Raw genomic sequence first — 14,423 nt, 5'->3', positions numbered from 1 at the left:
AGGGTGGATATCACCAGATCTCTCAATTGCCTGGTAATTGCTGCCTTGCTGTCCACTGTCAGGCCAAGGGGAGGCAGGAAGTTGTAGTTATGAGCCTTTGAGGTACCCAGACTGTGGCGCTCGTCCCAGACCAGCACCCCTGGGTCTGGTGTTCACCCCGGCAATGGCCACGTGGGCAGACTGGCAGAGCTTAGGATAGAAATTTAACTCTGGCCTAAATGTGCATCAGTCGTGGGCATGCTTAGCACCTAAGGTATCAGGTCAGCCTCTCTCGGCCAATTCTGAGGAAGTGGACCTAGCAGAACCACAGAACGGCATTCACAAGGCTGTGCAGAGCCTCACTTCAGTAGTGGCCGCTTTGGCCACAAGAAGCACTGGTGGACAAACCAGACTTCGATCCAAGCTGTGTCGGCCAGCAGTGGACACACAGATGCCATGTGTAGTTCTCACAGGACCCCTGTCAGTCCTCAGAGTGGTTGTCATGCCGTGAAGCCACCCCACGTACCTAGCCTCTGTGCATGCAATCACTTTCCTTCCCACTTCTCTGCCACACTGTGATGCAGCCACAGAGGCCCTCACCAGAGTCCAGACAGGTGGAGCCACCTGCCCTGGACATTCAGCTTCCAACACTATGAACTGAATACACATCACTTTTTGAGACAAGGTCTCACTAAATTGCTCAGCCTGGCCTCAAACTTACAATCCCCCTGCCTCAGCCTCCTGAGTAGAAGTTATAGGCATGGGTCACCACGCCCAGCTAGACTCTTTTCTTTAGAGAGCATTCAATGTCAGGTATTTTGCCTTAGCAATAGAGAATGGACTGACATATTCCTAAAGTCACACAATGGTAAAAACAAGAACTAGAACTCATGTTTCCTGTCTCCCTGTCTAGTGGGGATCGAACTCAGGACCTTGCACTTACAAGGCAAGAAGCTCCTGCTCCTCAGGGCTGGAAGGGGCTCATCCCCACCCCAGGCCCTCTGTCATCCCAGGCTCACTCTGCCTCTCCGGGACCCAGAGGCCAAAGGGGCCCCCGGCCACTGGGTCCACTCAGCAGGAGAGATGTCGTGGCTAAAATTGTGAGCAGCAAAGAATGGAGACCAAGAGAGCAGCTGGAAAGGGACAAGACAGGCAGGGAGAGGAGGGAAAGGGGAAGATAAATGGAAAGAGTAAGGGGCAGTAAAGAGAAAGCAGAAGGAAGAAAGGGCCTGGGTAGGACGAATGCGGGAGAGAGAGGAATGTGGGGCATAAGCACAGGTGACTTCTGTATGAAAGGAAAAGTTACATTACTCCATTTAAAAACTCAGCTCCTTATCTGCCATCCCTGTGCTAGACACTGCAAAATAAAGCAGAGGTGCTGGAGCATGTAAATAAACGGTTGTAAAATGATGGCTAACTGATGCTTGGATGTGGGGAACCGGCTCCCCTGAGACGTCAGGTGAGTCTTCGCAGAGCTGCCAGGTGCCAACAGCAGGGAGTCGTTTTCCATGTGGAGGAGGGGGAGGCCTTCCAGATGGAGGCCAGCACATGGAGAGACTCAGGACTCGGGACGGAGAGACCCAGAGCCCACCTTGGGAGCGGCAAGGGGCCAGTTAAAGCTGCAGCCAGACATGGGCAGCCCTAGACCACACTGGAAATTGGATTTTATCTTGAAGGCCGGGGTCTAAAGCTGTCATTGCAGGATCCCTGAGAGTTCAGGGTCCACATGGAGGGACTTTCGGTTCTTGGCAAGAACCTACTAAACTTCTGTGTGTTCACCAGATAATTAACTTTTCCTGGATCATTTCTCTGACAGCCAGCATCGAACCCATGTGATATGCGTGCTTGTGATATTTCAATTGTCTCAAAATAGGGGAAACATAAGGGGTACCCTGGGTGCGTAAATGATGTGCTGGTACAGACCAAGGCCAGTTGATCCATAGCTTGCAGTGCTGGTTAAAGGCCCTGAGTGTCCACACCACCCAACCCAATAAAGCAGAGGAGTTCTCAACAACCTGGGCCGGAGCAGCAATTCGCTTCAACTAAGTGGCAGATTGGTTTCAGCAAAACCAGATCTATCATATTAAATAGACAATGCTAATTTGAATTTTATTATTTCTATTGGTTTCATTTCTAATTTGGTTTAGGTTTATAGTTGTTTATGGGTTCTCTTATCCTTGACACTAAAACATAATTTTTTCATATTTTTCTTCTTTTTTTTTTTTTGGTACTGGGGATTGAACTCTGGGCCTTGAGCTTACAAGGCAGGTGCCGGAACCACTGAGCTAAATCCCCAGCCCAATTTTTCCATATTTTGACTATGACATTGGTATACTTTATAACATCTATAGCCTCTTGCAGTTACAATTGGCAGCACTTATTTCCTCTTAGTGCTACACTAAATAATAATGCATCTTACAATTGATGGCATTGTAAAACCAATGAAGCATAGTATGTGCAAAATGAGTTGAAACTTAGTCATGTTTGTCAATAAGTAACACTAATATTGGGCTGGGGATTTAGCTCAGTGGTTCCAGCACCTGCCTTGTAAGCTCAAGGTCCAGAGTTCAATCCCCAGTACCAAAAAAAAAACATTAATATTGAAAATAGTTAAGTAGTGGTCCATATGAATATGGTGGTCCATAGAATGTTTTTCATAAAAACAGTTTATTTACTAGCTGGAGTGTCTCTGGTGACAAAGAGGCAAGGAGATGCTTTATCACAGCAGTGATGCAGTCATATGTCCATATCAGACAGAACTCTAGCATGACGTTGGACAGAAACACAGAGGTTAGTTTTTGGGTAGATCAAGTGAGGATTGTGAGGATCCAAACAGGAAATAGAGGGAAGGAAGGCCATAGTTTAAGGAGATTCGTGGAAGGTAGACACAGTGGGATTTAGTGACCAGCTAGGTGTGTGAAGGTCAGTGTGTGTGGAGAGGGAAGAGCGGCAGATGGGGATCTGGGGATGATGCTGTTTCTGGGTGGGATGAGCGGCATCCTCAAGGTACAGAAAGGCAATGCAATTGAGCTGATATGGTGTGGCCATAGTGATCATTATAATGATCCCAGTGTTGAAACCACAGTGATGGCAGTGGTGGTGCTGGTGATGGTGGGAATGGTGTTGGGGTCAAGGTGGCCATGCTGGATATGAGGGAACTGGGGGTGGCGGCCATGATGGATATGAGGAAAGTGGGGGTGGTGGCCATGATGGATATGAGGGAAGTGGGGGTGGTGATCACGATGGATATGAGGGAAGTGGGGATGGTGATCACGATGGATATGAAGGAAGTGGGGGTGGTAGCCACGATGGGTATGAGGGAAGTGGGGATGGTGGCCACGATGGATATGAGGGAAGTGGGGATGGCCATGATGGATATGAGGGAAGTGGGGATGGCCATGATGGATATGAGGGAAGTGGGGATGGTGGCCATGATGGATATGAGGGAAGTGGGGGTGGTGGCCATGATGGATATGAGGGAAGTGGGGGTGGCGGGCATGATGGATATGAGGGAAGTGTGGGTGGTGGCCATGAGGGATATGAGGGAAGTGGGGGTGGTGGCCATGATGGATATGAGGGAAGTGGGGATGGCCATGATGGATATGAGGGAAGTGGGGATGGTGGCCATGATGGATATGAGGGAAGTGGGGATGGCGGCCATGATGAATATGAGGGAAGTGGGGGTGGTGGCCATGATGGATATGAGGGAAGTGGGGATGGCCATGATGGATATGAAGGAAGTGGGGATGGCAGTCATAATGGATATGAGGGAAGTGGGGATGGCGGCCATGATGGATATGAGGGAAGCGGGGGGGTGGCCATGATGGCAGTAGTGGTGAAGGTGTGATAGTGATAAAATTGGCTGGAATATTGATGAAAATAGTGTGGGTAATGATAGTAATTAATATAATAGAATCACCATCATGATATTTTAACAAGGAGGCCAAGAAAAAAGAAAAGTGGCCACATAGGATTGGCCGCCTCAGCCTCCACATCTTGACATGAACCACCTACTGGGAAGGTCCTGCTGTCTCCAGGCTTCACCCAAGAGATGAACATCACACCTCTTTCTTCCTGTCCTAACTCTAGGTATGTGTAATCACTCTATGGGAAATAAATTATAAGTGAGTACGGAAACCAACAAACCAATGGATTCCCCCCACAGCAAGGAGTACCCATTATTTACCCATAAAAATAGTTCAAGGGTTATTAGCATGTAAACTGTGATTAATTAAAACCACAAAAGTTGTTTCTGATGTATGCAAATGAGATGGTTCCTGTAGGGTGAGACTAAGGCGTCACTCTCTCTTGCTGCTTGTGGAGACAACTGGGGAGAAGTTACTCCACTCATCTCCTGATCCAGAAACTTCTAACAGGCAATGCTATGGGGTCCATCTCAAATGTGGGTCAGGCCCGACCCCTCCCAGACTCATCCTCGTAAGTCAAATCTACACAAGTTAGTGTAGAAGTTTGGATCATGGCTTCTCTATTTGGGAATTTATTCACATTTGTGATCCCTGAAGAGTCTGGAAAGGCCATGGAGTTTGAAAGAACTAAAAAGGAGAAAATGAGCCCCCTCTGGGTCCACTCTCACCACTGAGTCCAAGAAGAGGCCAAACCAGCTCCAGGTTACGTTGACTCCTTTCCAGGGCTTTCTGGGTAGCACCCTGGGTCCCTACAAGACTTTCATGAGTTTGAAGGGATCTGGGCTGCACACCCAAAGAAGCTGACCCAGAATTTGCGCCAGATAAAGGAGCAAAGGGAGATGGAGGGGGCCAGGCTGAACTGCAGTGACCTCCACAGCCTGAGGGTTTTGTCCACCGTCTCCACATTGAAGTCTCCAAAAGCCCACCTGGCTGAATCCTTGAGCACTGGGCTGGTGAGGCTCTCGGTTATCAAGGACATGTCCGGGTCCTCAGTGCCCGCCTGGTGCAGAAATGGTTCCCAGAAAAGACTGTTCTCCCCGTGCCTGTGCAGCCTCGCTGTGGGGGCGGGGCTCCTGCTACAGAAATGCCTGCAGCTCCATCTCCCCCCTGAACTCCATACACAACTGACTCACTGGTCATTTCCACCCGGAGGCCTTTCGGGTAAAACGATATCACAGTTTTCAGTCATCTTCTCTAGCTTCTCCCCTACCTTCTATACCTTGGAGCCTTATCACTGCAGTTGCCGAAGGATCACTTAAGGCTGTTCTCCACTCTGACCTCCCCTTCCCACCCCGCACGAAGAGTCATAAAGTCCTGGCGATCCAACCTCGCGACATCGCTGTACTCTGGCCACGCACTTCCCCTCCCACAGCCATTATCCTCAGCCAACACTCTCAGCTTCCTGGCCTGTGTCACATTCACAGCAACCTCCGGGGTCATCTCCTGTGATGCTGACATGTCACCCTGATAGGCTAAGAGAAGTCCAGATAGCTAGTGAGCCATGATTCCTGGGTGTGTCTGCGAGGGAGTTTCTGGGAGAAACTGGCATGTGTGTTTGCTGAAGATCCACCCTCGCCAATATGGGAGGGTGTCACACAACCCACTGAGGCCTCCAAGAGAGCAGGACGGAGGGCAAGGAGTCCGTCCCTCCCTCCCTCTCTCCCTCTCTCCCATCTTCTCCTGCCTTGGACAGCAGAGCTCTTGGTGCCAGGGCCTTGGGACTCGGGGACTTACACCAGCACCCCCTCGCCACACCTAGGTTTCAGCCCTTTGGCCTCAGACTCCCTGACACCACCGCTTCTCCAGCTCACAGACAGCACACGGTGGAGAGCGTCTCACCCTCCCTAATCACGTGAGCCAATTCCCAGGATAAGTCTCCAGAGCTAGACAGATAGGTAGACAGATGGATGATGATAGACAGACAGGGACAGGAAGGGAGATGAGTAGGTAGCTCCGATTGGCTCTGTTCCTCTGATACATGTCCCCAACACAGAGCTGTACGGTCATGGTTCATGGTCTCTCCTGCTTTCAAGATCCTGTCAAGTCAGGAAAACCCAACTGTTTAGCCTGAGATTTTAGGCTACGCATCAGTGACCTCCCCCCCAGCCCCAGCTCCTCACTCTGCACCCCATGCTCTGACACCGTCACCCCTCCCGGATGTGCCACACGCACACTGAGCTCTCACCCTGAACCCTGTACCGCAGGCCTCGCTGCGTGCTGACTCAGCTTCTCTCAGTGTCCATGCAGGGTCGCCTCCCTTGCTGCGCCCCTGGCACGTTGTCCCTCTGTCTTGTGTGGTGCTTTCTGCACCTACTGTCCTCCCAGTCCGTGTCGTTTTCAGCACAATGGACTGGGGAGTGGAGAGACCACACTGGTTGAGTTTGACGGTCCTTCTCTGTGTTAGCTTTTCATCACTGTAACCAAACACCTGGGGCAGTTAACCCAGAAGAAAAGGGGTTATTTAGCTCACAACTTCAGAGGCTGCGGTACGTGTGGGCTTGACCCTTTGTTTGGGCCTGTGGTGAGGCAGCACGCTGGTGGGGGTGTGGCAGGGCAAAGCACCCCACCCATAAGCCATGAGAGGAGACTGGGGTCCCGCTCTGCCCTTTGAGGGGAGCCCTGCAGTGACCTACAGACCCCAACTAGCCCCCACCTGGTGACAGCACCGCCTTAAGGACCAGGCTTTTAGCAAGTGGACCCCGAGGGACAATACTCATACTCAAACCAGCGCATTCTCTGACCACCTCGGGAATCTCAGACCAGTTTCCTTATTCCTTCCTCCAATAACCATCAGCTGACCACTGATTGTATACTAATCCTGTGTTGGGGTAGGAGGACTGGAATCCACACACCAATATCACCCACCTTTGCTGAGCTTTGAATCCTTGTGTTCCCACCTGAAATGGATCACAAACCCCATTTCCCACGTGGAAATGGGGTCTCTAAAGTTGGGGCAGATGGGCCGAGATTCATCCTGCCCGCGGCCCCAACCAGTTCTGCTTCCTGGGTCTGTTCTGCCCGCAGCCTCCCAACTGCCCAGACCTTCCTTCCCTCCAGCTGTGGTTTGGCTGTGATCTCAGGGTGTCCCCCAGGGGTCCAGGTGTCAATGTGTAGTCCCCACTAGGAGGCACTAAAAGGTGGACACTTAGCCCCCTGGGGTGTTTAGAGGTGAGGCCTTCGAAGGTGACTGGGATCAGACACCCATCTGGGTACAGCCCTGTGACTGAACCCTGGCGGCTCTGAGAAGGAAAGACCAGAGGAGACTTACACACACAGACACACACACACACACACACACACACACACACACTCGCCGCGTGTCTCTCATTTGACGCCCTGAACTACCCAGGGACTGTGCCAGCTAGAAGGCCAGCACCATGCACAGCCTCTGAGCCTCCAGAACTGGGAGCAAAATAAGCTTTTCTTTAAAACATACCACATCTGTGGCATTCGGTTATGAGCAACAGAAAACAGCTACAACACCCCGAATGACCTCAAGACACCCTGCCTGGCCCCACCCGAAGTGTCCCACCACCTCCCAGCAGTGCCACCTGGGGAGGGCACCCTCCATACTTAGACCCTTCAGGAACAATAGCCTGTAGCCACCCCAGGGATCCACTCCAGAGGCCGAGAGTCCACTCCACCCCTCCCAAGCCCAGCAGGGCCCAGCACACCTGCAGGCTGGACCCAACACCACGGCCCACTCGGACTGTCCAGGGAAAGAGGGAACTGTGTGGGGTGGAAGCCCTAGCCAGGTCTGCACCCCGCGGGGCTCGGCTTCCTCGCTCTTTCCCAGACACAGCTGACTCTGCAACGCCTACAGGGCACGGACACTTCCATGCAAGTCACAGTAGGCCCTGGAGTGGGCGGCCCTGCTCAGGTTTCACGGGAAGAGGCCCAGCCACGCCTGGAAGATGCCCCTGTATCCGGTGCATTGACAAGACCTTGTGAAAGCTCTCCCACCCTGCGGACAGCTAACCACACACCAAGACAAGGTCCCAAGAGTTTCTCTCTCCCCTGCACACTTCCTTAATTATTTTCAGTTTACAGTGGGTTAGCTGGGCGAGGTCCTGTCCTCAGCGGAGGGGCATGTGTGCCAGCAGCAGCCAGACGTCCCTCCTCAGCAAGGACATACCGGCACTCACTGGTGCACTTCCTCGCCTCGTATCTCTTGGAGACTGCCATAGCAACATGTGTAAATCTGTCTCTTAATTTTAAAAGTTATGGATGGATCGTAATTTATTTAACAATCTCCTTCTGGTGAGTTGTTCAGCATCCCTGATCCCCACGGCAGTCCCCTGGGGCACACATGTTAGTCCCTTTGTGCCAGCTGCAGTGACAAGAACGGGCACCTCCATCCTGCCTCCAGCTGCCCCTCCAAGGTCACGGTCCAAGCGATGGCCGCTCTGTCACTCTCTGGCCTCTGCTGCCATCTAAGCTGCTGAGAGCTGCTGCAAGGCAAAGCCAGGCTTTGCAGAAATCTGTCCACTTTTATTTGGCGTTGAAGTTGGCATCTCTGCCTGCCGCTGCCCCTCAGGCTATGCCTCGGGACATTAGCCTTTAGGACCCTCCTCTGCCACCCTTCCCAGGGCTGTATTTGACTCCTTCATGAGACCGAGGGCAGAGCTGCTGCAGCGACAATAACTGTGCAGTCGACATTCCAGGCCGCCCTTCCGAGCTGGACTGATGGCCTTGATTTCAGCCCCCAAAATTGTGATGTGGAGCCAGACACAGCACAGAAGATACAGCAAAAGGTAGAGAGGAGGGAGGCAGACACTGGAAGACGCAGAGAAGAGAGGAGGAAGGAGCTGTACCCTCACCCACTGTGGTCTTAGTCTGCGTTGCTATTAAAAATGCCTGAGGCTGGGTAACTTCTACAGTAAGAAGGTTTCTTTGGCTCACAATTCTGGCGGCTGGAGGGTCTAAACACCACAGCTTGGTGCCCTGGCGAAGGCCACCTGGCTCTGTGACAACTTGGCAAGACGCAGGAAGGGAACAAAGGTGTTAGAACAGATCCCCTTTCAAGAACTAATCCAGGGGCTGGGGATTTAGCTCAGTGGTTCCGGCGCCTGCCTTGCAAGCCCAAGGTCCCGAGTTCGATCCCCGGTACCAAAAAAAAAAAAAAAGAACTAATCCAGTCACGAAGACCTGACCCACTTCTCCTAACAGCACCAGCCCTTCTAGAGAGTGGAGTCCTGTGACCTAATTACCTTCCACTGAGCTCCACCTCTGAGAGGTTCCCCACCTCATGTGTCTCCCTGGGACCAAACACCCAGCACTGAGCCAATTCCAAACCGACTCCACGAAGAGGACTTGTGCAAATTGGCTCAAGAGCATCGGCCATCAAATAAACAAATCGGGTACTAAGACACTGCTATCAGTAAAAACATTATCGAAGGCCTCCTGAGTGCCAGAGGAAATGTACAGGTCACCCCTCACTCTCATCAAAGGTACTGTTGTGATTTAAACAGGAAGGGCTCCCCAAGGACCCGTGTTTGGAACACTTGATCCCCAATGCAGCAGGGTAGAATGGAGAGGAGAGGTGATGGGATCATGAAGCTCCTAACAGCATTAATGGAAGAGTCCACTGATGAGGCCATAGCTGAATGGGCTTGAACTTGAAGAAAGTTCATCACCAGCCAGGGGCTGTCTTTGTTTTTGTTTTTGTTTTTTTGGTACTGGGGATCGAACTCGGGTCCTTGTGCTTGCACAGCAGGCAGTGAAACCCCTGAGCTACATCCCCGGCCCAGAGGCTGTCTCTGAAGGATGTGTCTCATCCTCAGCCTCTTCCCCGGCATTGCCTCTTTCTCTCTGCTTCCCAGCTGCCATGAAGTAAGCGGCTCTGCTCCACTTTGCCTCTTACCCTGACACTCGGTCTCAATACAGGGCAGAAACAACACAGACAAGTGACCGTGGGCTGAATCCTCTGACACTGTGAGACGAAATAAACCTTTCCTCCTTTTCGATTGTTATCATGGGTATTCTGACATGGCAACAGAAAGCTGACTGACACAGGTATTATGGCAAGGAACCTGTAACTCAGATAATTAAGTCCCTTCACCCAAGTGTATTAGTCAGTTTAAGCTAGACTATGCTGTGGTAACAAATAGCTCCAAAAATCTCAATGGCAGAAATCAACAGAAGGCAGAATGTTAGCTCTCTCTCTGGAGCTCCATGTCCATGGAGGGCTGGCAGTGAGGGTTGGCATGGAGGGTTGGCCATTGTTTTCCACCACATGAGATAACCCCTGAAGGACATATTCCCCAGATGGTTGGTGCTTAATAACTAACCTCTGGGGAAAAACAATGTGTGTGTGCCTGTGTTGTGAGTTAGATCTAGGTGACCCCCAAGAGTTCCGTGTGTTCAGAGGTGGGGCTTCCGGAAGGTGACTGAGCCGCGGGGCCACTGTTCTCCTCAGTGGATTCAGTTCAGCCCCGAGTGTGCTGCTGGGAGGTGGGGCCTGGCCGTGCCTTCCTCCTTAGCCCCTCCTTTCTCTCTCTGCTCCACCCCGCCGTGACATGAGCGGCTTTCCTCCTCCACACCCTCCACCGTGCCTCCCAGTCTCGGAGCCGGCCTACCAGAGACGGCACCCTCCAAATATCAGTACTGTGAGCCAAAATAAATCATTCCCACTTCATGTTGTGGGTGTTGGGTACTTTGTCCCAGTGATGAGAAAGTGGCCTAGACACTGTGGGTGTTTATCATAAATTTTTCAGAACGAAAGAATCAGTGGCCCGGCATGATGCCGCATGCCTGTAATCCCAGCACTGGGAGGCTGAGGCAGGAGGATCACTGTGAGTTCAAGGCCAGCCAGGGCTACATAGTGAGTTCAGGGCCAGCCTGCTACATAGTGAGACCCTGTCTCAAAAAAAAGAATGCGTAGTTCACACTTTATAAGTAATAATAAAATATGCTTTTATTATAAATTCCATGTAGCCAAATGATTCTCACGGAAGTGCTTATCAGTTTTTATTAAATTCCCATATCCATAGGCCATTTATACCTGCAATTATATGACTCACCAATCTGGAAGGTTTGTTGTTGTTGCTATTCGCAACATATCAGCTACCTAAAAGACAATTTTCAGTTATCTCTTTTCTCTCCATCACTTTCTCAAGTCTACACAATCAGCCAAATAATGAATAAGTCCTGATGCATAATACTTGCCTACTTCGGTGGTGCAAACACCACTCACAGCTGGAAAGCAGTGTGCAGGAGCCCAGGTAACTCAGAGCTTCCCCTACAGGGAGGACGGATTTAACAAGTGCAAGAACTCAGCTAAGAACTGCGATGAAACAATTAAGGAGTGATGCATTTGTTACTAATCCAATGTGTTTGACTATAAATCTATATCATTTAATATTTAATAACAGCTGTGTTCCATAGCTGATCAAAAAATTCCTGAGCATTTAGGGATCGGCTGCCATGAGCTGACAGCAGCCAGCTCTGGCGACTCCACTGACCCCCGCTACAGGGGCTCCTTGGCTCTTAGTCCCCCATCTCCCGGAGCTGCTCCCACCGAAGGCCTCCATCTCACTCATGGTCACACCCCCTTCCCAGGACAGATCAGAACCAGAGAGTGGTTGGTGCAGGGTACAGAAGTTCGAATTACGGCCCCAACATTGGGCATCACTAAAAGACCTCTGACTTCAGAGCTTCCCATAGAGCCCACCGCCCATCTGCCCAGTCCTGCCTCCCGCTTCCCCCAGGACTGTGGACCTGGGGGCTTGGCCTGCTACTGTTCCAGCCTCACCCTGGCCTCTACCTAGCGTCTGCCCTGGGATCTCTTCATAAGACAGGGGAAGGGGCTCCTAGCAGAGGGAGCAGCAGCATCGGGAAGGCTCTGTTAGTCATCATAGGACAAGGAAAGAGAGGCCACCGCAGGACCCCAGTTCTGCTCACAATTGCAGTCAGAGTCCCATGATGTTACCCAGCCCTCCTAATTCCGCAAAGATGGCCGCCAGAGTGCTACGCAAACAGCACTCATGATGACGACCAGCGTCACACAGCTGGTGGACAGCGGCCCTGGGTGGAACACGGGCTCTCTCTGGCCACAGAGTCTAAGCTCCTCCGTCTGGGCCATCTGAAGATTGAGTCTCCTCACAGGCGCTGAGGACATGAAGATGACTAGGTCTGCTGAACGCCCCAAGCTTCACCCTGAGCTCTCACAAGCAAAGACGATGCACAGACCTCAAAGGTCAGAATCCACAGGCCTGTGAGATCTCACTACCCCGGGAGTCCCCCAGAGCCAGCTGTCGGGTCAGCGAACACCCTCTACTCCCCTATCTCAAATGCACCACCAGTGTCGTTAATAATTAGGATGCTTTCTCCTGACCAGCCCGCAAGGGCCAGGCATTAGTTCACAGCTCCAAACACCGCTACGCACTCAGAGAAAGTGCAGAATTTGTAAACTATCTGCCATTCTGAAACGGGGAAGAGAAAGTGCAGAGGCCGCATGGCTGTCACTAGGCGCTGTGGAGGCCAGCAGGGCTTTCCAGACTCTTACTGTCCCACTCTGAGTCGGTCAGAACAAGCGGGGACTGGGAGAGATTGACACTTACTTTAGGGCAAATATAAGAAGAAAAGGGGGGAAAAAAAGCACAAAAGAAGTGCTGAAGGAGAAAAGGTGCTTTGAAGGAAAAAGGAGAAGTTAACTCTGCAAACAGAACGGGCCGTGCAAGGGCGAGGGGCAGTGGCACCGAAGCCCATGGTCGACCTCTTTCATGTCTTATTCCCGACATTAGATCCAGGCTGTCCTGCTTGAACTTGTGCTAGAAGATGGGCGCCGGGTGCCGGCCTCGGCTTGTTCTCATGCAGAAGGTCGGTACCAGGCACCGGGCTCGGGAGTGCTGCTCTGCACCTGTGTTGAACAAGTGCCTGCAAGTGGCAGCCCACGCCCATTTGGCCCAGCCACACTGCCATGCCCTGCAGTCTCCTACCTCAGTCAGTTTGGCAACACAACTGAGCCTGCAGGGAAGACACAGGTGCAGACAGGACAGAGGGCGGCCTGCCTGAAACTTCAGCGTGCTCACTGCTGGGAAGTAGAAAGCCACCCTCAGCCCAGAAACATTCACCGTAATCACCTCGACTGTTAATAACAAAAAGCAAGGAGCTGGACTTGTTAGTGCCTGCCTGTAATTACTGCACTGTGGAGGATGAGACAGGAAGATTGCAGATTAAAGCTCAGCCTGGGCAACTTAGTGTCTCAACGAGACTTCGTCTCAAGATAAAGAAAAGGGCTATGAATGTAGCTCTGCAGGGTTCGAGCCCAAGTACAAAAAAGAAAACTGAAATAATTAATTTATAATCAACTTATGAAGAGAACAAGGTTGTTTTGGGCTCCAGTTGACCCAGGGTGCAAATTCTGGGGGGGAATGCATGGCAGGGCAGAACAGCTCAGGTGGGACCCTGAAGCAAAAAGAAGAGGAAAGGGAAAAGGCCCTAGAGCCCCACCTCCAGTGACATCATAGCCCAACCTCTTAAAGTTATACCCTCTCCCAATTGTGCCATGGGCTGGGACCAGGCTTCAACACGTGGGCTTCTGGGGACACTATAGATGCAAACTACAGTGACGGCGTCTCCCATGTGAAAGGCCCAGTGCTAAGTGTTTTAGACACACTTATCCTTTCTTGAGATTTACCCTCCTGAGGTGGTTCCGAGCAACAGGTGGCCTGATGTCTGCCTGTTTCCATGGTGGAGAGATCGAGACACAGGTAACTTTCCCAACACCACACTGCCAGTAACAACGAAACGAAGTCCCCCTGAACAGCTGTTTCCTGTGTGGCAGATTCTGAAGTAAGGACTTTGTGCTCTCTACCCCTTCTGATCCTTGTAAAAGTCCTATAATGGGTGTTACCACCCTGTTCTACAGACGGGAGAGTTGGGACGGGGGAGGTCATGGCCTTCGGCCTGCGCCCCCAGAGATGGATGGGATCCCTTCCGGCCAGCTCTGCCACATGCCTTGGTCTGCGTGGGCTGCTGTGCACATCTCAGACTGCGTGGCTTCAACCACAGACGTTTAGTTCCCTCGGTTTCAGGTGCGGGGCAGCCCGAGAGCAAGAAGCCAACAGCTTCAGTGTCTGGAGAGGCCTCTCTCCGTCGTTTGCAGGTGGCCACCTTCTTCCTGTGGCTGCACAGGGCGGAGGGGAAGGACCATCTCACCTGGGCGTCTTCTTATGAGCTCTCCAGTTACCTTAAACACTGTCACCCTGGGGTCTGGGGCTTCCCACGTGAATCGGGTGGAGGGGCGCACACTTTTCAACCCCTAGCGGCTACTCATGCCTCTGACAGTAAGTGGCGGTAGACAGCAAAGGTAGGACTTGAACTCCCTGTTAGTCTACTGCCCTTAATCTTTACTCCTCTCCAGCAGGCCCACTGCCTGTGATACTAAGGAGAGGCGGGGAGCTGCACCTGGGGCCTGAGACCGCGCAGGGCTACAAGGCAAGCAGGAAAGAAAGAGTGGCCTCCCTTAGGCCGAAGCAGACCAGCCAGCAGGAAGCTGGGTCGGGGAGATGGAAT

At 51.9% G+C, this 14,423-nt stretch overlaps 1 protein-coding gene across 28 annotated transcripts in view; it reads right to left on the bottom strand.

Moving 5' to 3' along the window:
• The window catches only part of Hrct1 (histidine rich carboxyl terminus 1), a 255,785-nt gene that overhangs the window by 217,202 nt on the left and 24,160 nt on the right, over positions 1-14,423 (bottom strand). For 7 of the 28 annotated variants that reach the window (XM_087208845.1, XM_087208846.1, XM_087208847.1 and 4 more), the window contains one exon: positions 2,551-14,423. This exon is cut by the window's right edge. The exons of the other annotated variants lie outside the window; for them this stretch is intronic. In XM_087208845.1, coding sequence (XP_087064971.1) covers positions 3,036-3,974 — 939 coding nt within the window. In that variant the 5' untranslated portion in view covers positions 3,975-14,423 and the 3' untranslated portion in view covers positions 2,551-3,035. Of the gene's footprint in view, positions 1-2,550 lie in introns of those variants that run through there. 28 annotated transcript variants of the gene reach the window in all.

This window comes from Heterocephalus glaber, unplaced genomic scaffold (assembly GCF_053883595.1).
Source record: "Heterocephalus glaber isolate CG9 unplaced genomic scaffold, H.glaber_assembly_v1.0 deba00000943, whole genome shotgun sequence".
Classification (NCBI taxonomy): domain Eukaryota; kingdom Metazoa; phylum Chordata; class Mammalia; order Rodentia; family Bathyergidae; genus Heterocephalus; species Heterocephalus glaber.
Note: the sequence above shows the minus strand (reverse complement) of the source record. Positions and strands in the feature narration are given on the sequence as shown.